General features: G+C 62.7%; 1 protein-coding gene across 19 annotated transcripts in view; it reads right to left on the minus strand.

The window, feature by feature from the left end:
* Positions 1–22,744, minus strand: part of KCNT1 (potassium sodium-activated channel subfamily T member 1) — a 93,189-nt gene that overhangs the window by 40,375 nt on the left and 30,070 nt on the right. For 11 of the 19 annotated variants that reach the window (XR_012424110.1, XR_012424109.1, XR_012424108.1 and 8 more), the window contains 3 exons: positions 4,968–5,047; positions 4,111–4,210; positions 831–887 (listed from right to left, as the gene is read on the minus strand). Coding sequence is in view for 14 of the 19 variants with exons in the window: in XM_065529867.1 (XP_065385939.1) it covers positions 831–887; positions 4,111–4,210; positions 4,968–5,047 (237 nt within the window). In the remaining 5 variants the exon portion in view is untranslated. Of the gene's footprint in view, positions 1–830; positions 888–4,110; positions 4,211–4,967; positions 5,048–11,159; positions 11,275–12,218; positions 12,261–17,893; positions 17,957–18,123; positions 18,299–22,744 lie in introns of those variants that run through there. The other 8 variants (XM_065529863.1, XM_065529861.1, XM_045374209.2 and 5 more) reach the window with 4 other exon arrangements.

Here is a 22,744-nt window from a genome sequence, read left to right on the forward strand (position 1 = left end):
GAGGCTGGACCAAAGGAGCCTACCTTGCCTTTAGAGGGGAACGTAAGGAGGAGGGAAGGGAAGGAGAAGGGAAGCAAAGGAGAGAGAGGAGGGAGCAGGACTGCAGTGGGCTGGCCCCCCAGGAAGTGCTTATGAGGCTGGGGCCCATGGCTGAGTTCCCATGGAGCCTTGGCCTGCAGCCCATGACATTGCCAAGGGTAGCAAAGCTTCTCCTCTCTGGAAATGACAGGCAACAGCAGCCTGGGTGTCCTGTTTTTTTCACCTGGGTCCCTGGAGCCAGGCTCCCATGAATGTCCCTAAGAGCAGGGAGGTTGGGCTATCTAACTGACAGCCCCCTGGGTTTCCCTGAGCCTCAGTTCCTCGCCTGATGTGGACAGGGGCTCAGGTACTGGGGACACGCCTAGCAGGGTCTGGAGACAGGTCTTAACCTCTGGACCAGACACCCCGGCTGCCCTGCGGTCACCTCCCACTGCCTGCCCAGGGCAGCCGCCTTCCTTGGCCATAAGACGGTGAACTGGAAGAGAAGCTGCCAACTTACCAGGAGACAGGCTTCCCTGCATCTCTCACTGGGCTCAGGAAGAGTGTGTGGAGGCTGTGGAACTGGCTGGGAACTCATGATTCTCAAACTGCTCCTCTTGAAGGAGACATTCCTAGCATTGACCATGGCCAGGGCCAAGGGCACATGTGTTCTGGGGAACCTGGGTGGCTGCTGGGCTGAAGCTGGGCATTGTCTCTCGGGGACCAGGCAGTGTGAGCCTCTGGCCATCCCACCCAACCCTGGTCCCCAGCCTCTGAGCACCTGGCTATTAGGAGCTGGAGTGTGGACTTACCAGTTGATCTCGGAGGACGAGTCATTGAAGGAGTAGTTCTGCTTTGGGCAGCCCCAGCTGTGGAGAGACACAGCACTGGCCTGGCCTAGGCCCCTCCAGCACCACTGCAAGGACTTGCTGCCCGAGGGCTGCCACAGGCTCAGGTTCATGGGGGCCTCCTACTCACCCACCTAGGGCTACCCCCCACATCCTGGAAGGGTCTGAGCTCCCACATCTGGGAGACAAGGCAGTCTGCCCCCTCCCCACCCACTGCAGAGATCCTGGAGGAGGGCCTCTAACTGAGGAAGGCTGGGGTGGTCTCTGCTCAGCCCAGCAGGCAGACAGTGAGGGTACATCCCACATCTGCGGGATTGGGGGTAGCCCTGACCCAGAACACACTGGTTCTGCCTGTGTTGACAACAGGCTCCCAGGGAGGGGCACTGCATGGCCAGAGAGAGCACATGGGAACACTCAGGGCCTCCCCAAGGCCAGAGCTGCCTTGAACAAGGCTGGACAGTGCTCAAGAGACAGGGAGAGGAAGCTCCTATCCCTAGGTGCTGACTCCAAGAGGCACATCCCTAAGCTGCTTCTCAGGACAAGCGACCCCCAAGCCGCATGGAACCAGCTGCTGCGACAGTGACCAGGGCGTGGCCAACACGTTAGTTTTGTCCCAGACCATCACCAATGCCAGCGTCACTGACCAAGGAGACCTCACTGCTCACAAGGCCCCTGGCGATGGCCAGCTCCTTTTGTCTTTTCTTTCAACTGACCCACTTTCCCCTGATTTTTAATAGGCTTGTTGCAAACTCAATGCCCACAAAAGTATCTGGACATCCATCTATCATCCATCACTCATCTATCTTTCCACTCACTCATCCATCCATCCACTCATCCTTTCATCCATCCTCCAGTCATCCACTCACTGTCTATCCATCCACTCATCCATCTATCCATCTACTCATCTGTCCATCCATCTATCATCCATCCATCCCTCCATCCATCTGTTCATCTCCCCATCCATCCACTCATCTATCCATCTACTCATCTGTCCATCCATCCATCCATCTGCTCATCTCTCCATTCACTCATCCCTCCACCCATCCACTCATTCCTCCACCCATTCACTCATCCTTCCATCCAACATCTATTCCTCCACCCATCCACCCATCCACCCATCCATCCATCCATCCATCATCCACCCATCCACTCATCCCTCCATCCATCCACTCTATCCATCCATCCATCATCCACCCATCCACTCATCTCTCCATCCATCCACTCCATCCATCCATCCACCCATCCACTCATTCCTCCATCCACTCCATCCACTCCATCCATCCATCCATCCATCCATCCATCCATCCATCCATCCATCCATCCATCATCAACCCATCTTCCCACCCCCGTCCACGTCTTGGATGCTGTGCTAGGGCATGAGCATTGGTGATGGTCTGGGACAAAACTAGCATGTTGGCCATGCCCTGGTCACTGTCGCAGCAGCTGGTTCCAGGTGACTTGGGGGTTGCTTGTCCTCAGAAGCAGCTTAGGGACGTGCCTCTTGGCTTCAGCACCTAGGGATAGGAGCTTCCTCTCCCTGTCTCTTGAGCACTGTCCAGCCTTGTTCAAGGCAGCTCTGGCCTTGGGGAGGCCCTGAGTGTTCCCAAGTGCTCTCTCTGGCCATGTAGTGCCCCTCCCTGGGAGCCTGTTGTCAACACAGGCAGAACCAGTGTGTTGCTGTTGAGTCGGGGCTACCCCCAATCCCGCAGATGTGGGATGTACCCTCGCTGTCTGCCCTATGTTATGTTCATGGGCAGTGAACATAACAGACTTGGGCCCTGTGGGGAGGTGAAACCAGAAGCCCCGGGGCCCCTGGGACTTGGGGTGGGGGGTGACCCAGGAAAGTAGCCTGAAAGTCAGTTAGGGCCCAGTTCTCCTTCTCAAACTACCCTAGTGGGTTCTGCCCTCTTCCGACCTAGACAAAGACAGAAGGTTGATTCTTAGGAGAGGGTATGTCTCTGGCCTGGGGATGCCAGGCACCCCGTGATGGGGTAACAGGTTAAAAGGGGATTGAGCAAAAGTTCACATGCACACCTTTAGGCCCCAGAAGCCAGGCTCCCGGCAGTCAGGCCTTCCTCTCCAAGGAAGAACCTGCTCTGCACAGCCAGAGAGGGGACCAGCATCCTGGCAGGGTTCACCCCGATGGCTGGATGGTGACAACCACACCACACATGTGGCTGCAGAGCCCCTCGGTGCCTGAGCACTCTTATGCATAAACAGCACCAGACATTTGAGGTGATTACGGGTATGAAAAAATCAGGGCCCAATGTGAGCTCGGGAGAAAAGGGCCCAGCAGATGGGGAAACTATAAAACAGGAAAGGACTGGAGATGCCATCCTCGGAAGGACATTCAGAGGAAGGATTTCTGGAAACCAGGAAGCAGGACAGAACAAGTGAATGAGGGAATGAGGGAACGAGGCAGGAGAGGGGACAGAAGAAACAGGACACAGAGCACAGCATCCAAGTGCCAGGGAGCCAGAGCGAGAGGACTGGGGTTGGGGGCTGGTCCCCAAAGACATGACTCAGGACAATCCGGCACTGAGGGCCGCAGGGCCCTGCTGATGTCCCCTGGGACCCACACAGAGGGAGCAGGAGTCACCAAGGCGCCCTGGGCACAGAGTAGGTCCCAGCAGCTGCCACTTCTCGAAGCAGCAACAGCAGAAGGAGACGGAACAGGACTCAGAGAGAGCGAGTTCCCACGCACCCTCATGGTGGCTGCTGCGAGGCTGGTGAGGACCTGACAGTGCACACGGCTGCCTGAGCACCTCTCCCGGAAGTCCCTGGAGCATTGGCCCCAGGACGATGGGCCCTGGGAAGGGGACTCCTTGGGACCCAGGAGGGTAGAAGACACCCCCAGAAACAGCTAGGGCTTTCCCGGGGGGCTGGGTGCCCCCTCCCCTGACCTGCAGAAGCTCAAGTGAGCACGAAGACACTTGTGGGGGCAGGGAGGGGCTTCCTAGATGCTCCAGCCTTTCTGTGGACCTTCTGGGGTTCACTAGCAGCTAAGGGCACAGCTGGAAGTCTACGACGGGGACCCTTCTCCCTACGCTGAGCCGTCTGTGGGAACCTGGGCACTGAGTCCTTGGCTTTTTCCATCCTGGGACAGGCGCTGGAGAAGGAAGGACTCCCCAAGGCCCCGGGCACAGGAGCTCCCTCAGGGACGCCATCAGCCTCTGTAATGGCCCAGCAGGAAAGCTCAGCCCTGGGACCCTCGACCCCTCGCCCAGCCGCGCAGGTGGCCCACCATCCAATGCCCAGGGCCGGGTCGTCAAGCAGGACGCGCACGATGTAGAGCAGGCAGGTGAGGAGCTTCAGGGAGAAGTTGAACAGCCGGATCCTTAGGCCTGCGGGGAGGGCAGCGGCCTCAGGGCTCTGACCCAGCCCTGGGCTTCGGGGAGCAGGGCCTGCACCCGGGTCTGACTGGGCTCTCTGGATGGCCCCAGCTGGGCTCCCCTCCCACACCCGGCTGCACCCAGAGCCCTGCGTGCCCTGTGTTGCTTGGGGGCCGGTGCTCCCGGGTCAGCCTCTGAGAGGCTCCATCCCTGGCCCCACCTTACAGCACGTGGGGTGCAGCAGATTTCTAGAGGCCACTCCACTTCTTGGGGGCCAGGATGAGGATTGGGGAGCAGGCAGGTGAATGTGGAGCCCCTGGGAAAACCCCCAAGTCCTCACCCTGTGGCCCTTGGGGGGCCATGAGGCCAAGCTCTGGCTGGGAACGGGGCAGGGAGCTGTTGGGGAGGGTGCGGCTGTATGGAGGGGTGGGGGGCAGGGCGTGTCCACAGGGGAGACCTTGCGGGCACCTGTGGATGGTCCTGCCCCACCCAGCCCGGTGTCCAGCACGCAGGGCAGTGTCCCCATGGGTCCCGCTGGAGAGGTCCTGGTCTCAGATAGTGTGAAGCTAAGAGGGGGCGACCCGGTGCCCCACTCACCATGCACACCCACCCCCACCCTGCTTCCAAATCCCCCCGCAGCACTCAGGCGGCTCCCACCCCATGGACTCTTCCCTGAGCTCACAGCCCCAGCCTTTGCCATTGCCAGCCTTGCTCCCAGCGCCCTCAACACCTCCCTGCCTGGGAGTGGCCCTCCAGGCACCCCACTCACTCGATCTTTGGTTTTTGATGAAGAACAGCTTGAGCCTCTCCTTGAAGGTGTTCTCATTGACGTAGAACTCCACCTGGACCCTGGAGGGGCAGAGAGGGGCGTGGGGGCTCAGGACCAGTGGGGGCTCAGGCTGGGGACACGCCGGAAGCCCCAGTCCGACTGACTGCTTCCAACTTTCCAACTGCAGGAGTTGAGAAGACAGATGGGGCCCAGCAGGGGCCTCCATCTCAGACCTGGGAGGGCCCTGGTGTCCGTCACACCCAGCAGACAGCTGACCCAGCCTCGGCTCCTCTCAAGAGTCCTCACTGCACCCCTGGGCACTCACTGCTGTGAGTCTGGGCCCTCCAAGCCGCCCTGTTGGGGCTTAGGGTGCGGCACCCACTCCACACACCCTCGCCCAAGCCTCCGTGGTTGCAGGGCAGCTGCCAGGAGGTAAAGTTGCCCATATGGCTCTGGGCACGGTGCTCAGGACACCGCGAGTGCTGAGAGCACACCGGAGGACCTGCGTCAGACAGGACGTCCACAGCTGATGGTCAGCTGCTCTGTCTGGAGGCTGCTGGTGGCTGTGCTCCACGGCTATGGAGCACTGCAGCCTCAAGGGCTGTCGGGGAAGATGGGCTGGTGGGAAGTGGGCATCCCTGCACCCAGCCCACAGGCCAGCCGCGGGGCCCTCTCCAGCCAGGGCTGCTCCCCTTCCCTCAGGCTCACTTACTGCTCCAGCCACCAGTTCCCAGACACCCCTCAACCCCCATGCACATGGGGCCTGTCAGCCAGTCTGCTGGCCTCCAGGTCCTGAGGACAGACCACAGTGTGCCAGTCACCGAGGGTGGCAGGTGGGGTGAGGTGGAGTGGGGAGATTGTGTGGTTCACCTACTGTGGCCACCACCTCCATGACCCAGGCCGGCCACCAAGAGTAGGATGGAGCCTGGGTGTGGATGGCTGCTGCCCCCACTGCCCCAGCCTTGGACACAGGGCCTCCTGTGCCCGGCTGTGCCGGGATGCAGGCCAGGCTGGGCCAGGGTTTAATGTTCCCCTGAGATGAAAACTCCAATGCTGCCAGCCTGCAGGACAGACAGGAGTGAGACCCGGAGCCAGGGTTCCTGCAGCAGGCGCAGCCATCTCTGGGGAGGCGGAGCACGTGTCCCACTAAACGGCCTGTGCCCTGGGGTGCTGGGCTGTCCTCCATGGGGCCCTCGACTGCTCCCAGCTATGGCCACTGTGACCTCCATGATGTCTACTCCTATCACTCGGCTGCCTTAGCCCTCGGGGGCTGCCTCTGGTGCCTGGCCTTGCTCCCTGGGGTCAAAGAGAGGTGCCCTGCCTCCCTCAGGGATGGTATGGGGGCAGAACACGCAGTCCAGGTGAGCTCCTCAGCATGGGCCCCCTGCCCAGTGCAGTGCGAGGGCCACAACACAGTAGGGCAGACAGACAGGGGAGCCCAGAGGAAGACTTGTGCTGCCTGGAAGGATCCTGGAGGGCTGCGTGGAGGAGGCAGCGTTCAAGTAGAGGTCCCAGGGCAGCTGTCCAGAGGTAGGGGGAGGTACACACCAGCCCAACCCCTGTTCCTGCCTCAACCCCTTCCTTGTGACCGTCCACCAGGGCAGGAGGCTGTGACACTCAGTGGGCGAGCTGTGAGCCTCACCTCCCCTCCGAGCAGGCACTGGCTCCCATCAATCGAATCTGAGAATTTGATGTCACTACCTGGCCCGGGGCTGGTGACCCCAACATCTCCAAAAGTGATTAAAATATTCGGTGTTTCCCAAAGCTCACAACACTCAGGGTAAGTGATGTGGACCAGGTGTGTGCAGCAGCCTTCGTGGTGGGGCTGCCGTGGGGCGGGCAGGAGGGGCCTTGGTGGAGTCCCAGCACCTGCCTTGATCTGCCCCAGTGGCCACCGTGGCCTCTGCTGGTTACAGAGCTCAAGAAGGGGCCAGAGGCCGGTCGCAGATGCCTGTAATCCCAGGACCTTGGGAGGCAGAGGTGAGAGGATCGCTCGAGGCCAGGAGTTTGAGACCAGCCCAGGCAACATAGCAAGACCCCCTGTCTCTATAAAAAATAGCCAGGCATGGTGGCACGTGCCTGTAGTCCCAGCTTCTCGGGAGGCTGAGGTAGGAGAATCGTTTGAACTTAGGAGTTTGAGGCTGAAGTGTGCCTTCAACACGTCACTGCACCCTAGCCTAGGTGACAGCGAGGCCCTGTCTCAAAAACAAATAATAAAGAAAGAAAGAAAGAAGGGTCAGGGCCCAGGAAGAGGCGCGTGGCTCTTGTCCCATGGACAAGGTGCCCTTGTCCCATGCTGAAAAGGAGACTCAGGCCAAGTCCTGGGGCAGGTTGGTCACCCCACCTGGCATACTTGGGGCCTCTGGAGCCAGGCGGTGGGACAAGCCTCCCACAGACCAGTGGGGTCTGAACCCGGTGCTAATCGGGGGTCAGTCTGCCCCCAGAGTGCCCCACCATGCCCTGGAACCCCTCAGTGCAGACAGCTCTGCTCGGTCCCCTAGCCCCTCCTCCTGCCCCACGCTTCTCACCCTGGAACCCCTCAGCGCAGACAGCTCTGCTCGGTCCCCCAGCCCCTCCTCCTGCCCCACGCCTCTCATCTGTGTGCCTGGAGCTCTGGCTGGGGAGGGCCCTCACTGCATGAGGGTCTCTTTGGGGGGCTTGTCCACTGTCTTTCTCTCTGAATGAGAGGCTCAGACACGATGCTGGAGGTCCAGGCTGTGCTGGGCCTGGTCTGGCCATGTCGGTGGGGAGGCAGAGCTGAGGGGGGAGCTGCCCCTGGGGGCTGAGCCCAGGGTTTCCTAAGGCCCTCCTCCCCTCACTGCCAGGGGTACCCAGGGACCACCGGATCCTAAAAGCATGGAGCTTAGGAACCCACCCTGCCTGCCTCCCCACCACCGTCCTGCCCTCCACGGCAAAAGCCTCAATGCGGGGGATCTGCCCACCTCACCTGCCCCTACTGCCTCCCACCCTCCCCTGTCTGGCAGGGAGCCTCACCATGCCCTTCATGGTGACCAGGCCCCAGAATCTCCCCTCCTCCCCGGGCCTCTCAGCACGGCCTCCCAGAGCTCTGGTTTTCTCCTCTCCACTCCGTTCTCCTTGGGGGACCCCAGGGCTGGCCACAGGTGCCTCTCCCCCACCCAGCCCAGGAATTAAGTACCACGCAGGGGTGACTTCCCAACTGGCTCTGCTGGCAGCCGTCCAGTCCCACTCTACCCTCTGGCATCCACCCCCCGCCCCACCCACGCAGAATTCTTCATTCCTGATGGCACCAGGCCAGCTACCCCCCACCAACCTCAGGCTCCTCTCCCCCAGACCAGAGCCATCCCCTAGACCTAGAGCAGAGCCATCCTCTCCCCCAGACCAGAGCCATCAGCAGGTCCCGCAGCTCTGCCCTCAGAATGTTTCTCCCTCTGACCTCCCTCCGGGCCTGGGGCTCCTGCCTGACCACTCCTCCTAGGCGGGGGTGCCCAGCTCCACCCTGACCATCGTCCCACACTCCGCTTCAAGGCAACACCCAGTCAGCTCCATCTCTCCAGCCAGCTCTGGCCACACCCCCAGCCCTCTAGTGGTCATGGGCCTCCCAGGAGCTCCTGCTCCTCCCTTTACCTCCCCATGGACCTGGGGCAGCTGGGACTCTGGGCCTTGGGCCTCTGCAACTGCCTGCCAAGACCACGCAGCCAGTGCGTCCCACTGGGCTCCTGTTGGCCTCCACAGCCAGGAAACAGAGAAATGCAACCCTGGCCATCGCCAGGGCCTCACTGGCTTCCGGACAGCCAAGTTCCTCCCCAGACACAGTGGGGTTGAGGACTGCTGACCTGGGACTAGTCCTGCCCCCAACAGCTTCTCTTTGAGGCCCCTGGGTCTCCTGCCCCCAACAGCTTCTCTTTGAGGCCCCTGGGTCTCCTCCTGGCACCCCGGAAACGGAGCACTGAGCTCTTTAGGGAGACAGCCCAGCCAGACCCTGGTCCCCTCACCCAGAGGCCGTGGGCCCCAATCTGGGCAGCCCCCCACGGTGCTCAGCGGGGAGTGCCCACCCGCACGGAAGGCATCCTCCACGTGGACCCAGAGAAACGCTGGGGCCTGGCAGGCCTGTTCCCTGAGAAACCGGAGCCTGCAATGCCAGAGAAATTAATGAAGCTTCCTCTGCTTTTAATTTTTAATGAACTGTGGCCGCCCACTTCTCCTAGCACCACCACAAAAAGGAGATAAAAACCATCTATTTTCCCCTGAAGTGTATTTCAGGTGACTGGTGTGATCTGTCTTAACGAATCACGCAGCGGCACCTGGGGAGGGAGCCTGTGGCTGCAGAGGCCTGGCTGGGGTCAGCTCCAGGCCGACCCGGCTGGTGTAGACCCGCCTGGTGGTTCCAGCCAGAGTGGCCCAAGCTTCCTTGCTGTGCCAGAGGTTCACGGACACTGGTAGCCTGGAGGGTTCTGCTAGCTCCTCAGAGTCACAGCATACTCCTGGCCTGGCAGCCAGAGGCCCAGGGCTGAGACTTAGTGAGCCCTCTGAGGCTACACAGGCCCTGCTGCTCCTCTTCCCGGCCGCTCCTCTGCCCGGCCGTTCCCCTCCACCTGCCAGCGCCTGGGCCTCCTCCCTGGGGAAGGGGAACCAGGACAGGCACCAACTCCTGGGGTGTCCCGAGGACAGCGGACAGGTGGAGGAGCTCTGCCTGTGGTGACAGAGAAACAATGGCCTCTGTGTCCCAGGCTTCTCCTGGGACGATGCCCTTGCTCGGAGGCTCCAGGCACTGGAGTGCCCCGGTGCTCATCTGGGGGCCAGCGCCCGTCTGCTCAAACCATCAGGACCCACGTCGGCCGGAAGAGACAGTGCAGGCCTTCGACTCACTGTGGGTCCCAGGCTATGAAGCCACAAGGGTGGACCACGGGCAGAGATGGGACCCCGGGTGGAGCCACACTCTCCGCTTCCTGTCAGGGCCCGGCCTGTGGGAAAGCAGGGACCGGCTCATGGCAAGTTGCTCCTGGGAGCCGGGCGTGGGCTCAGTGGAGCGCCCCGAGAGGTGGGAGACGACCGAGAACTCCCACGGGGAGCCGCCCTCAGGGCTGGGAAGAACCTGCCTATGAATGTGGGCTCCCAGGCCAATGGGCAAGCACAGGGTAGAATAATCTACTTCCTGCGTCCATTCTCATCCACTCATCAGTTCACTCATTTGTTCACCAGGCAGATAGCATGCGAGTGCTCACGGCAGCATCTGTGTGGGAACATCGCCGTTCCCAAGCAGAGTCCACACCTGGCACTCCTGGACCCCCGGCCGCAGGTCCCAACCCCCACCCTGGGAGGCGGGCTCAGGGGCGCAGCCACACACGCACCACAGGGGGCTGGGCCCGTCTGACCTCTGCCAGTCTGCATTTCGGCTGGCGGGGAGGACGGGCCACACCAGGGACCACCACTGCCCACGGCCTACAGCCCAGCAACAAGGCACACGGCTGGTGGGACTCACGGGCACGCGCAGGCAGGCCTGGCCAGGGGGTCCCGGACGCAGCAGGGAGCCTCAGACAGTCCCTTGTGCACTCCCTGGGGTGAGGCCATGGTCCCTGAGGAATCCACAGGCCAAACCCTGGCCCTGGCCCTAGGAGAGCCGTCAGCGGCACTGGCCTGTGGCGAATAGCCTGTCCCTGGCACCGTGAGGACAGGGCAGCTCCCAGTCAGCTGAGGCCCGCTGCAGCCCCCGAGGCTCCCTGAGGCCCGCACTTGCCCCAATCACTCAGCAGGTCAGAGGCAGTGCCGGGCCTGGGTCCTTAGGGCTCCCCGTCGGGGCAGCAGGGGAGTCTGTCCCCAGGTGGTGGCTCCGCCCCAGTCCGGCATGGCTGGTGTTGAGACAGGCCTGGGCCCCGTGTGCACCCATGCCCACTGCCTGCCGGTGCCCGGGGACTCAGCACTGCTCTGCCTGAGGAGGCCCTTGTGCTACAAAGGGGCTCTCACAGTGCCCACCCCCACAGCAAGACAGGACCCTCTGAGGCAAGTGCCGGCTGCCCTGTGACAAATGCGGTCGGCAGAGGCCGGATGGAAACGCTTCTCCCTGCTGACCGGCAGGCCAGCTGCAGGCTGGGGGACTGGCCTTCCAGGGATTCTTGGCAGGTGGCCCTGCACAGATGGCCATGCCGGGAAGCTCCACACCAGCTCCAGGCTGCCAGGCACACGCCTCGGGGCCCACCATAGCCCTGCACTCACATGGGGCCGAGGTCCGAGCTGCCTCTCTGTCAGTGGCTGGGTGCCGGCTGGCTCTTAGGCAGGTGCCTGGGAGCTCCACGCAGGCCTCTGCTCCCGGCACCAGGCAGGCAGGAAGAAAGGGCAGGCCCACTGCCAACCCTGGGGCCAGCTATTCTGAGCCTGGACAGAGCATCTGACACGCCCAAGGGCCCAGAAAGGGCAGACACATGGCTCCGTCCCCCCTGGGATCCCTGTTTTGACACCCTTGGGCCTCTGGGGCCCCCCATGGCTTGGCCAGGGGCCCAGGTGAGGCTGACTCAGGGTTGAAGGGTGAGTCCAGCTGGGCCTCCAAGGGTCCAGGAACATCTGCTGTGTCCAGACAGTGCCACAGGGCACACACTATAGCCTCGGCCCCTTGGGTGGCCGCAGACGCATCCGTTTCCCCCACAGGTCTGAGACCTGACTCCTCGGAGCCTGGGGCGGTGCCAGGAGAGCCCTGGGTGGTGGGCACGCCTTCTGTCTCACACCCGTTACCCTTTGCACCATGGGCCCCGGGCTGGGAAGATGGAGGCCCAGGGGGTGGCCACTGGCCTCCCAGCCTCCAGGACTCTTTCGGGATAATAATAGGCCCCACCAGAGGCGACAGGCGGCCCCTGGATGCTCAGCAGCCGTGAGTGCTGAGTGCTCGGTGGTTTCTGCTGCTGGTGCTGTGCACGGAACAGTAAGCCTGGGGCCCCTCCTGGAGACCGTGCTGAAGGTGGATGGCAGCGGGGGGCTTCCCAGGAGTGCACAGGGCCTGGCTGCTCTGAGGGGCTCTGGCTGCCCTGGCCTCAAAGCCTCTTCCCTTTGACCTACATCTTAGCCGAAGTCAGGAAACACCAACGGCAGAGCCCCAGCGGCTCAGTGGGGAGTGGCACAGCCTCTGAGAGTGCATCCCAGCTCCTGAGGTGCTGGGAGGTGCTGGTGGCCCTGGCCCAGCTGCAGGGGATGCTGGGTTGAGGGGTCCCAGATACAAGGGCTCTCATGCCTCTAAGAGCCCTTGTCTGCCACCAAGACAGTCCCTCCCGTGAAAACACTTACTGAGACAGGGAGGAGTCCAGGCTGAAATCTTCTACAGGAAGCCTGGGGACACAACCAGAGGGGCATCAACCGGAAGGCAGCATACAGACGGACAGATGGAGAAGGCAGCAGACAGACAGACGGAAGGATGAAGGTGGCAGACAGACAGATGGAGAGCCTGGGCTCTGGGACCAGGTGGGGCACAGACACGCAGGGAGGCCCTGGGGGGCCTGGACCTTTGGCGCCCCTGGGCACGGGAGAGGTGCCTGTAGGAGGCAGCCCATGGGCAGAGCCATGTGGGGGCACTGAGCCGAGCCTGGCCCCCTCAGGGCCCGAGAAAGCAGCACAGCCCGCTGGGAGATCCCCACGCATGCACCCTCCTGTGCCTGGGCCAGATAGCGGGTGACAACCGCACTCGAGGATAGGGCCACCCTTCAGCCACGCAAGCAGGTGATGATGCTTTGGGCACCCGTCCTGGCCCTGCTCAGCACGAAGCCTGCCCAGGCCCCATGAGGGGTCCCCAGCATCCAGGAGCGAGCGCGGTGAGCTCCACTTCATGCCGAGGTCTGCGAGGCTGTCCCTTGTCTCCACTCCCCCGCCCTACACACAGGCCAGTGGGTGAGGCACCCGCCAGCCCTGCCCCAAGGCTTCCTGAGATAGGACAAGCCAGGGCTCACAGCTCATGCCTCTCAGGGGACTGGACACACCCCACTTCACTAGGCCAGCAACCACACGCCTGCTACACCTTCAGCCTGGCCCCAGGCAACCTGGCCCCAGTTGTCCCAGACTGGCCAGCAGGCGGCTGACACCAAGGTGGTTGCAACCTGCCCTGGGTGTGAAGCTCAGAGGGAGAGGCCGGTGGGAGCTGAGGGCTCCGGAGGACTGGCCTGGTGGGGGGCTGGGAGGGTGGGAGTGCTGAGGGTCTTTGCCTTCATTGACTATGTGCCTGTCCTGGACCAGCTCCTCCTTAAAGGACTTCAGAGGGACCTCTCTCTTTTAATCCTCAGAACAATCATTTTTCAGAAAAGAAAACAAAAGTTCAGAGAGGACCACTGTCTTCTGAGGCCACACAGGGAGAAAGGAGGGAGCCGGCCTGGGGTCACAGGCACACGCTCACCCGCCTATGCCAGGCCCGCTGGGTGGGCAGGCACCCTCCTGGTGCCCCTGGCGCTAGCAGCTGCTGGTCTCTGGGGTGGCGGAAGCTGGACACACCCCTGGGAGAGTCGAGGTCCCGGCAGGGCATGGTGGCCGGGTCAGCACGCTCCACATGGAGCAGGCGGAACCCCAGGCTTAAAGGGTCTGATCTTCAGGTTTGCTCAGAGCTTCTGGCAGATTCTGTGTGTTTTTCCAGCTCAGGTTTCCTCTCACTGGACCCCGGTGCTGCCCAAAGCTCTGAGCCAGGGCAACAGCTGTGTCAGAGGCTGGCAGGAGCCTGGCAGTGCCTCGGCCCATGGCAGTGGGTTTGCCTGGCCTGTGGGGTCAGGTCCGGCGTGGCCAGGCCCTGGCTGGGCTTCTCCCTGCTGGTGGCCACTGTGTCCTCTCTCCCAAGTGCTCCCTGGCCGCGTCCCTCCGCATCTCCCGATAGAGCCCCAGCTAAGTGTACTGAGCTGTGCGTGGGGCCTCCCATCTACTCTGCCCAAGGCCCTGTTGTCTGAGTGTTGAGGAAACCACCGCCTGTCAGACGTCCCACAGCCTGAGGCCCAGGACAGCCGTCCCTGCTGATTTCAGGAGGGGCCACCAAGCACACGTGTAGAGGACCCACCCAGGGGCTCCCAAGGGGAGGACAGCAGCCTATGGGCAAAGGGACCTGGGGCTTTGCCGGCCTGTGCAGAACCCGGCTGAGGACTGGAGCCCTGTGCAGACAAGGTCCGTCGGCTGCACAAACCCTGCCAGGTGAACCGCAGGGTGAGGGGTGGGGGTGGGGGGGAGCTGAGGAAGCTGGGCCTCTATCCGAAGCATCCAAACCCACGGCGCTCCAGCGGGACCCTGACGCTCGCCTGTCCCAGCGGTTGGTGGCCTGGGTGTCACTTACGCCTCTGCCAGCCCTAATGCTGCCGGGACCAGGTGGTGAGGGCCGCATCCCTGGGCCCACCCTCTTCCCATGGCCAGGCTCGCTGTCAACACACGAACAGAACCTGCACCCGAAGCTGTCACCTCCCTCCCCGGAGAGGGTCTCAGCCCTGCTTTTAGGGTAGCAGTGGTCAGTGGAAGGGTCTGGGCTTAGCCCTGCCTTCCTGCTGTGTCCTGTAGAGCCTGGGGCTGGGGTTGGGAAGGAGCCCAGGTAAGGATGGGCCGTCCCCACTTGACTTGTGCCCATAAGGAGCAGTCTCAGCTGCCAGCCTCGAGAGGGAGGGACCCTCTGGGCTCTCTAGGAGGCCCTCTGGGCTGACTGGGGGAAGAGTGGGGTATCCCTCTGCACCCCACAACCCCAAGTCCCGTAAGATGCTTCAGGGAAGAGGGGGTTCCCTGCTTGGGGGAGTTCGGGAGCCTCTGTGTTCTAAACCGGGGGAATGCCCAGAGCACAGCCATCCTGAGAGCTGCGAGGTCCCAGCAGGGTCCCACATGCAACAAGGGCACCCCCTTATCTCGGGCGGAGTTTTGTCCCCCCAGGCTACCATGCTAAAGTCCTGACCGCCAGTATCTCAGCGTGCGGCTGTGTTTGGAGACAAGGTCTTTAAAGAAGTCATTAAGGTGAGGCCGTGAGGGTGGGGCCTAATCCCACAAAACTGGTGTCCTTATAAGAAGAGGAGATCAGGACACAGACACACACAGAGGGACGGCCAGGAGAGCACACAGGGAGAAGATGGTGTCTACCAGCCAAGGAGAGGGGCCTCAGGAGGAACCAGGCCTGCCCACATCTTGAGCTCAGACTTCCAGCCTCCAGGACTGTGAGAAAATAAACGAGGTATGGGCCCAGCAAACTCACCCCTGAAAGACAGGGCCGGGTGTCCCCCGAGGGCCTGGGAACACAGCCCCACCCCTGTGGCTGGCCACTCCCTGTGCATGCTCCCGGGTCAAGGATAAACCAGCCGCCCAAACAGGTGCGTTCTAGGGTGGGGGAGAAACAGCACAGAGCCCTGTGTGGAAAGAAGGTGCGCAGCCCGGACAGGGGCAAAGCCAGAAGAGGGCGGGGGCACCTCAGGGGTGACGGGGCCATACTCAGGAGGGGCCCTCCTAAGCGAGAGGCCATCTGGGGCGAGCTCCAAGGGGGGATTCAGGCCCAGGGTAAGGGGTGTGCTGAGCTGGTGTGAACACCATGAAGAGGGCGGGGCGCCGGGCGTGTGCCCGGGGTGAGGGGGACACAGAGGAGCAGCCAGGTTCTTGGAGAGAAGAGGGGGCAACCATGAAGGTCTGGATCTGCAGGGGGAGGGAGATCCCAGCAAGGCTGTCCGGGGTCGGGGGGCTCGGGACTATCTCCTGAGCCAAAGAACACCACGACGAGGGGCTTGGGGTGGGGCCGGGGCTCTGCGTGCCACAGCTGGACTCCGACAGGCCTGTGGCTGCCACAGACACTGGGGTGCGGGGCACAGTGGCAGGAGAACTGGACCACACTGGACCTCAGGCTGTGTGGGGGCCTCAGGATTTTGGGCCAGCAGAGGAGTAGGATGGGGCGGGGGGAGCGGCCCCGGAGAGGATGTGGGGAGGGGACTGCATTGGTGCCTTAAGTCAGGCATGAGGCTGGGAGGGGCAAGGCCGCCTAGGTCCAGGGGTGGTGGGGACACAGGGGGCCCAGGGCCTCCTGACCCAGTGGGGTCTCACTGAGTGGCCCTGTCCCCCTACTGGGCACTTTTACTCAAAAACTCTCCAGTGGTGGTCCTGACCCCACCACTGAGGCCATGCTGTCCTATCAGCTCCCAGTCCCTCCCCAGCCTTACACAGCGGAGTGAGAACGAAGGAGGACAGCCTGGAGCTCAGGGCCAGGGGAGCTCGACTGGGTGGGAGGAGGGACAGACGCCGGCCTGCAGCACCCATGAGTGGGCACAGGGTGTTAGGGGAGCTCTGGGCAAGGGCACTAGAAGCAAGGGCCCTCCTCCCCCAACGCCTCCTGTGACTCAGTCCCTGGGGGGCAGTGGAGAATGCTTCACTATCTTCTCAGCAATGGGACAGGCAGAGGCTGAGAGTGCTGAGGGAGCCCAGACCCTGGCTGGCCCATGAAGGCAGCTCAGGCCTGCAGGATGAGGCAGCTGCGGGCACTGTGACCCCCAGCTCCCTGGGGCAAGACCGCACCTGCCTCTCGGCTCTGGCCTCACCTGCGTTTTCCGTGAGATCCACACTCCAGAAGAACAAACCCACCAAGTCCTCCTCTGCCCAGAAGCCTGACCTACTCATCTCAGCACAAGCCCTGCGGTGTGAACGCTCCAGGCCCAGGGGCTGCTCAGTTCAGCTGGGCAGCAGCTCCATTACCTCTGCTCTGCAAAAGGAGGCTATAAGGACTCTGCACCTCAGGGTCTGCCGGGGGATAAGCGAGGCCACGCACGTGGAACCATCAGCACAGTGCATAGCCCAAAGGGCTGGGATGAACATGCTGGAGGGCTTCCTGGAGGAGGTGGGCCTGGGCTGCAGCTCCCATGCTGTACTGCACTGCGGGCTCAGACGCAGCCTAGGCAGAACCTGCTATCTCTGTGGGCCCTGCAGGAACAGGGCTGGGGCAAGGAGCCTGCCCCTCCAGGGCTGGCAGTAGCAAGGTTTCCAGGATCACTGCCCTCCCCCTTCCCCCCACCCCAGCATCCAGGAAGAGAAGGGGGAGGAGACTGTGGTCCCCAGGGCCTTGATCAGTGCTCGCCTCTTGGGCGGAGGCTGCCCATTAGCTGCAAGAGGCTATAGCCAGGCTCTTGACCTTAGCCTCAACAGCCTCTTCCACAAATGGGACTAAGCTGGGCAGTGCCCCCCCAGGGCTGCTGTGAAGAGCTAGAAATGGGGGTGCAGGGAGGGGCCCAACAGCCCACGGCCAGGTGGGAGGGGCAAGGGAGAGCCTCCTGGGCACCCTTGGCCCTGCCATCTGCCAGGCCTGGCTCTGCCAGCCCTGCCCCCCAGCCCTGATGGAGCTTCAGCCCTCGCTGCTCCCGCTACGTGGAAGGCCCCTGCCCATCTCCCCATGCTTGTCCCAGAAGGACCAGCACCCCAGGAGGCCCTGGTTCTTCTGTCCCAGCCTGGCCTGCAACTCTCTCTCCAAGGAACAGGTTCCGTGCCCACGACATGTGCCCACACCAGGCCAGGTCTGAATCATCCTCATTTCCCCCGCAGCATCTAGAATGGCTCCTGGCACGGGAAAGGTGCTGGCTAGGAATTTGCTGCTGCAGATGAGGCCTCGATGTCCTCATCCGTGAAATGGGGGTGCTGCGTCCCACCCTGAGCTTGCAGAAGGGCCGAGGAGGGGTAGGCGCTGCTCCACCTGCCCAACCATCCCCAAAGGACAGCCTCCTGCACCCCACCTGCCACAGGCACCAGACACCAGACCAGGCATACCCCACAGCGGGGTTCCTCGGGCAGCCTGAGCCCTGTGTCCCAGCCCCGATCTGCTGTGCAGGCTTCAGCCTCACTCACCTCTGGGGTGGGGACACAGATGCCGGCCCTGTCTCCCCCAAAGTGGGGCTGGCACCAACAAGATCGCGGCTCCTGTGGGACAGGGCTCGGGCAGGGGTCCCCAGTGCCTGGCATAGAGCCGGGTCCACTTCCTCCCTCCCCTGCAGTCTCACCTGCAGCCCCGCCGTGCTCAGCCGCTAAGTAGAGGGAGTGGGGGTCCCGCAGGCTCCCAAAGGCTGGAGACACAGCAGGAAGCAGGGCGCTGTGGTGGGCTTACGAGGGGAGACCCTGGCCTCCCCCCTTCCCCGGGCTGCAGGCAACGCAGGTGCAGCCCAGCCAGCGCAGCTCAAGCAGGATGCAAGCACGATTTGCCAAGCGGGGTCCCAGGCCCGCGCGCCCCTACCTCTGGCCCACGTCGCTGCCCACGGAGCCCCCGCCGCGGGCCGGCAGCAGCGGACTGAGCCCGTGCGGCTCCTCGGGGGCCGCGGCGCCGGCTGGGGCGCCCCCCGGGCCCGCCTTGCCCTCGGACGGCGAGCGCGGCAGCTTGGCCCGCGCCATCCTGCGGGAGCGCTCGGCGCGGCGGGCGGCTGGCGGCGGGCGGCGGGGGCGGCGCCGGGCGGAACCATCTCAGCTCGCGCCGCGCCCTCCCCGCCGCCGCGCAGTGGAACGGCCGGGAGCCGGGGCTGGGGGGCTGGGGAGGACGGCGAGGACCGCCAGGCTCAAACCACCGCCAGGACGCCCCATGGAGAAGGTTCAAGCACCCGGCGGTCCTGCGGCTGCTTTGGCAGAAGCCAAGCAATGGTAACAATGACAGTCGCGCACGGGGGGGCGGGGAGGAGCCACGAGGGCGCCCACCCCCGGCGGCAGGTGCTGGAGAGGAGCCGGCATCCCGCTTGGCAGGGTCCAAGCCACGGCCCTCCAGCCGGCCTGCGGACCAGGCCTGGCGCTCAGGATGGCCTGCCCAAGCTGTGCCCATCCCTGGCTCCCAGCCCTGGTGTGGGGTGAGTGTAGTACCCCGGCCAGGGGGATGACAGCTGAGTTTGCCTGTCCACACCAGGGTCCTCACCCCCCACTTCCTACCTCCAAAGCTGTCAGGGAACAGCCCACGGGGGCGCTCCGGGATGGTGCCTGTATGCCAGGCTGGGCATGGGGCACAGATCCCACCTGTGCATTTGCAGCCCTGGTCTGCCCCAGATGCCTGGCTGGACCTGCACATCTCACATGATGTGGCTTTTGTAACCATTCCCTTCCGTGTCACAGACACGGCTCCAGGTGACTCGCCCAGGTGGCAGGCAGGTAATAGCCGGGAGGTGTTGGCACCGGGAGGCCCGGCTGCTCCTCCGAAGCCAGCTCAGTGGAGGCAGGAGGCTGTCAGATGCACACTGGTCCTCAGCAGTGCCGGGTGGCAGGGCCCTCAGGACCCGCCCACACTCTGACCCCAGACCTGGAGTGCTTGCATGCCAGGGGTCTGCCTCTGTTTCTTCCCTGAACCGTGCCCCAACCAACAGTCAGGGCCGAGCGAGTACACAGGCCTGTGGGAGGAAGGTGGGCCTAGGACCCCCAGACAGCACCAACTCCAGCTGAGGGAGTGGGCCGGCCTGCCCCACACTCACACCAGAAGCCCTCCCGGAGCCAGCTGCCCGTTCCCCCACCCTGAATCCCCCCACCCTTGGCAGGACCGTTTCTGACCTCACTAGGCCTCCATGCACCCATGCCACAGGGGACTGGGTGGCCGACGCAGATGGGGTGGGGTAAAAGTCCAGCCGCAGGTCCGTGACAGGCAGCGTGGGCTTCCATTTCTTTAGCACCCATGCTGAGGGAGGGCTGGGCTGCTTGAGGGAGGCCGAGGCACAGGGCCCTGCTCCCTCTGGGGGTCCAAACCCTGAGCCGCCATCGTGCTCAGAAAATGACCAAGTCACTGGCACTCTGGATACCTGCCTGAGTGCCCTCCCCGATGTGGCTGAGTAAGCAAAAATCCTTTGAAAAGCCACTGTGTGTGGTCTGGGCACACACTCCTGTGCACTGGCTGCCTGTCGTGGCTCAGGTCTGCCCCAGGGGAAAGCGCTGTTTGTACCTGCAAAGCATGAGGACCCTCTGCCAGGCCCTGGTGTTGGGCAGCAGCAGCAGATGGAAGGCTCCTTCACCCCTCCTGTGGAGTGCCCCAGAGCGGCTGTGAAGAATGAGGCTGGGCGCTTCTCCTGGGCACGTTGCTGAGTAAGACCCATGCTGTGCTGTGTGTAAACACAGCCCCCGCACCACCCCTGGGCGCCGCCTGCAGGACCCTTCACGGCGCCATGACCGCACAAAGGGCCGGATGGACATCAGGGCTGCCCATACGTGGTCACCCTGGAGCGGGGAGGAAGCTGGGAGGGAGCGTGTCTGGGCTGTGGATGCTGTGGTTTCACACACAAATGGTTCGCTTACATTCCCTGGGCATGAACCCACAGCCTACCACAGTGCCGGGGGAAGCCTTACACGGTGGCAAATGCGCGCTCCCACCCTGGGCGGCTGCTCCATGATGCAGTGCTGTGCGTTTGCAGCCCTGGTCCGCCCCAGATGCCTGGCTGGGCCTGCCCATCTCACATGATGTGGCTTTTGTAATCATTCCCTTCTATGTCACAGACGAGGCTCCAGGTGACTCGCCCAGGTGACAGGCAGGTAACAGCTGGGAGGTGTTGGCACCGGGAGGCCCGGCTGCTCCGAAGCCAGCTCAGTGGGGGCAGGAGGTTCCTGCTTTTCGAGAGTGCAGTGGATCTTCACTTACTCATGGCCTTTGAAGTACAGGATCAGAGTTAGGTGACAAGAGAATGTCTGTGTGGTGGTGTCCGTGGAGTGCCCACAGCCGGCTGCAGCAGGTGCAGCCTGGGGTGGGGGAGGGGAGGAGGACCTTTGCAACTTGCTGCGGCACCACGTCTGAAGTTTGATTTACGTTGAAATGACTGTCTACACTTGTCACAGGAAGTCCAGTGAGATGATTCCCATGTGGGGAGGACAATTCCTTCGGCATCGAGCAGCGGTCCCAGAAGCCCCCTTTCCTGGCCTCAGGGCACCAGGACGGGTGCAGGGCACACGGCCAGAGCCAGGTGAGGTGGGGAGGGTGGGCTGGGGCCCCAGGCTCAGGGTCCACAGAGCCATGTGAGCCTTGAGGTGTCCCCAGCACTTTCCGCTCCCATGGAGCCTGGACAGACTCGACCCCATGGCTACACAGGGGCAGACATCCCGGAAACTCAGGAATAAATAACTGCCCTTTTAGGGAGCACGCAGACGCTGTGGTTCAAACATGTGTCCAAGCAGCCCTGCGGGGAGGGCGGGGCCTCGCTTCGCCTACTGCAAGCTGAGTGGGACTGCGGGCTGGACAGAGGACAGGGGACCAGGTGGACCCAAAGTGTGTTTTGAAGGTGGCACTGGCTAGACTTCCTGAAGGACTGGGGGGAGGGACAGCACCCAGGCTGGCGGGGAGAGGGGGGAACGGGCAGGTGGCGACACCCCAAGGTGGGGAAGACAAAAGCAGCAGGTTGGGGGTGGATTTTGACACCTATTCTGGACATTCTCAAAGTGCCTGCCAGGTGACATCTCGTGGGTGTGCATCCACGCCTGGTGCTATGGGGGGCTGCCATCTGGGTCTCTGGCTCAGCAGTGGGATCTGAAGCCCCAAACCAGCTGGGGTCACCTCGGTGGAGTGGTGCAGCCTGAAACCGGCCAAGTGGGACAGGACTGCAGGACTGGGCAGTGTGACATCTACAGGTGTGAAGACAGGTGTCGGGGGAGATGTAGGGGCAGGTGCAAAGGCAGGTGTGGGGGCAGGTGTGGGGGAAGGTGTGAGGGCAGGTGTGAGGGCAGGTGCAGGGGAAGGTGTGGGGGCAGGTGTGAGGGCAGGTGTCGGGGAGGTGTGGGGGCAGGTGCGGGGCAGGTGTGGGGGCAGGTGTGGGGGAAGGTGTGGGGGCAGGTGCAGGGGAGGTGTGGGGGCAGGTGCGAGGGCAGGTGTGGGGGGCAGGTGTGAGGGCAATTGTGGGGGCAGGTGCAGGGGCAGGTATGGGGTGCAGTTGTGGGGGCAGGTGTGGGGGCAGGTGTGAGGGCTGCACCAGGAGCCTTCCCAACCCAGGACAATGAGCAAGCATAGTAAGAACTGGAGATGAATGACTTAGAGCTGACAAGGAGAGGGCAAGCCAGCGTCACAGACCTCCTGGAGAGTGTCCAGGGGAGTCACAGAGGAGGTACAGGTGGTGCTGCTCCCCACACTGCTCCCATCTTCTGAGTCCAAACTGGGAGTGCCAGGAATCCTCACCCTTAGCCCCCATCAGGAGGCAACCAAGGGGTGTATCCTAACTTTGGTCACTGTCTAACTGGGGAGACACCAGGCTTGACCCTTGGACTGAGGTGAGACTTCTTGATTGCCCCTCAGCGGGAGAAGGGCATGGAGCCCCAGGAAGGAGGGAAGGAAGAAGGAAAGGAAGGAAAGGAGAAAAAAGAAAAGAGAAAAGAGAGAGAATGAGAGAGAGAGAGAGAGAGAGAGAATGGACTTCAGCAGGCAAAGAACCCGGCCAAAAATAAAACCCAGAGAAGAAGGAAGTTCCCCAGGAGGAATTTGGGCACTGGGTCAACTTGATAGGGACAAGGTGCAATGGAAGCCGCACTCGAAGATGAGATGAGCCCATTCATCTCAGCAGCCAGTGGCAGAGAGGTAGACCGCAGGACTCCAGAAGCAAGTGCAGAGCCCACACGCCATACAGTTACGACTCAATGAACCCAAGCCAGGAGGAACAGGAAAGGCATGGCTGAAATCGGATTACCAACACAGACAGCCGGCTCTGACCAGCACAGCGAAGGCACAACAAGATCCAGGCACCGGAGGAAGCGTCGAGGATCCTTTCACTGGAGGATTGCTTGTGCCCCTGGGTAGAAGCCTCAACCAGTTTTTGGTATTTAAAATATATTTGAAGCCGGGTGTGGTGGCTCATGCCTGTAATCTCAGCACTTTGGGAGGCTGAGGCGGGCAGATCACCTGAGGTCAGGAGTTCAACACC

This window comes from Macaca fascicularis, chromosome 15, assembly GCF_037993035.2.
Source record: "Macaca fascicularis isolate 582-1 chromosome 15, T2T-MFA8v1.1".
Taxonomy (NCBI): Eukaryota; Metazoa; Chordata; class Mammalia; order Primates; family Cercopithecidae; genus Macaca; species Macaca fascicularis.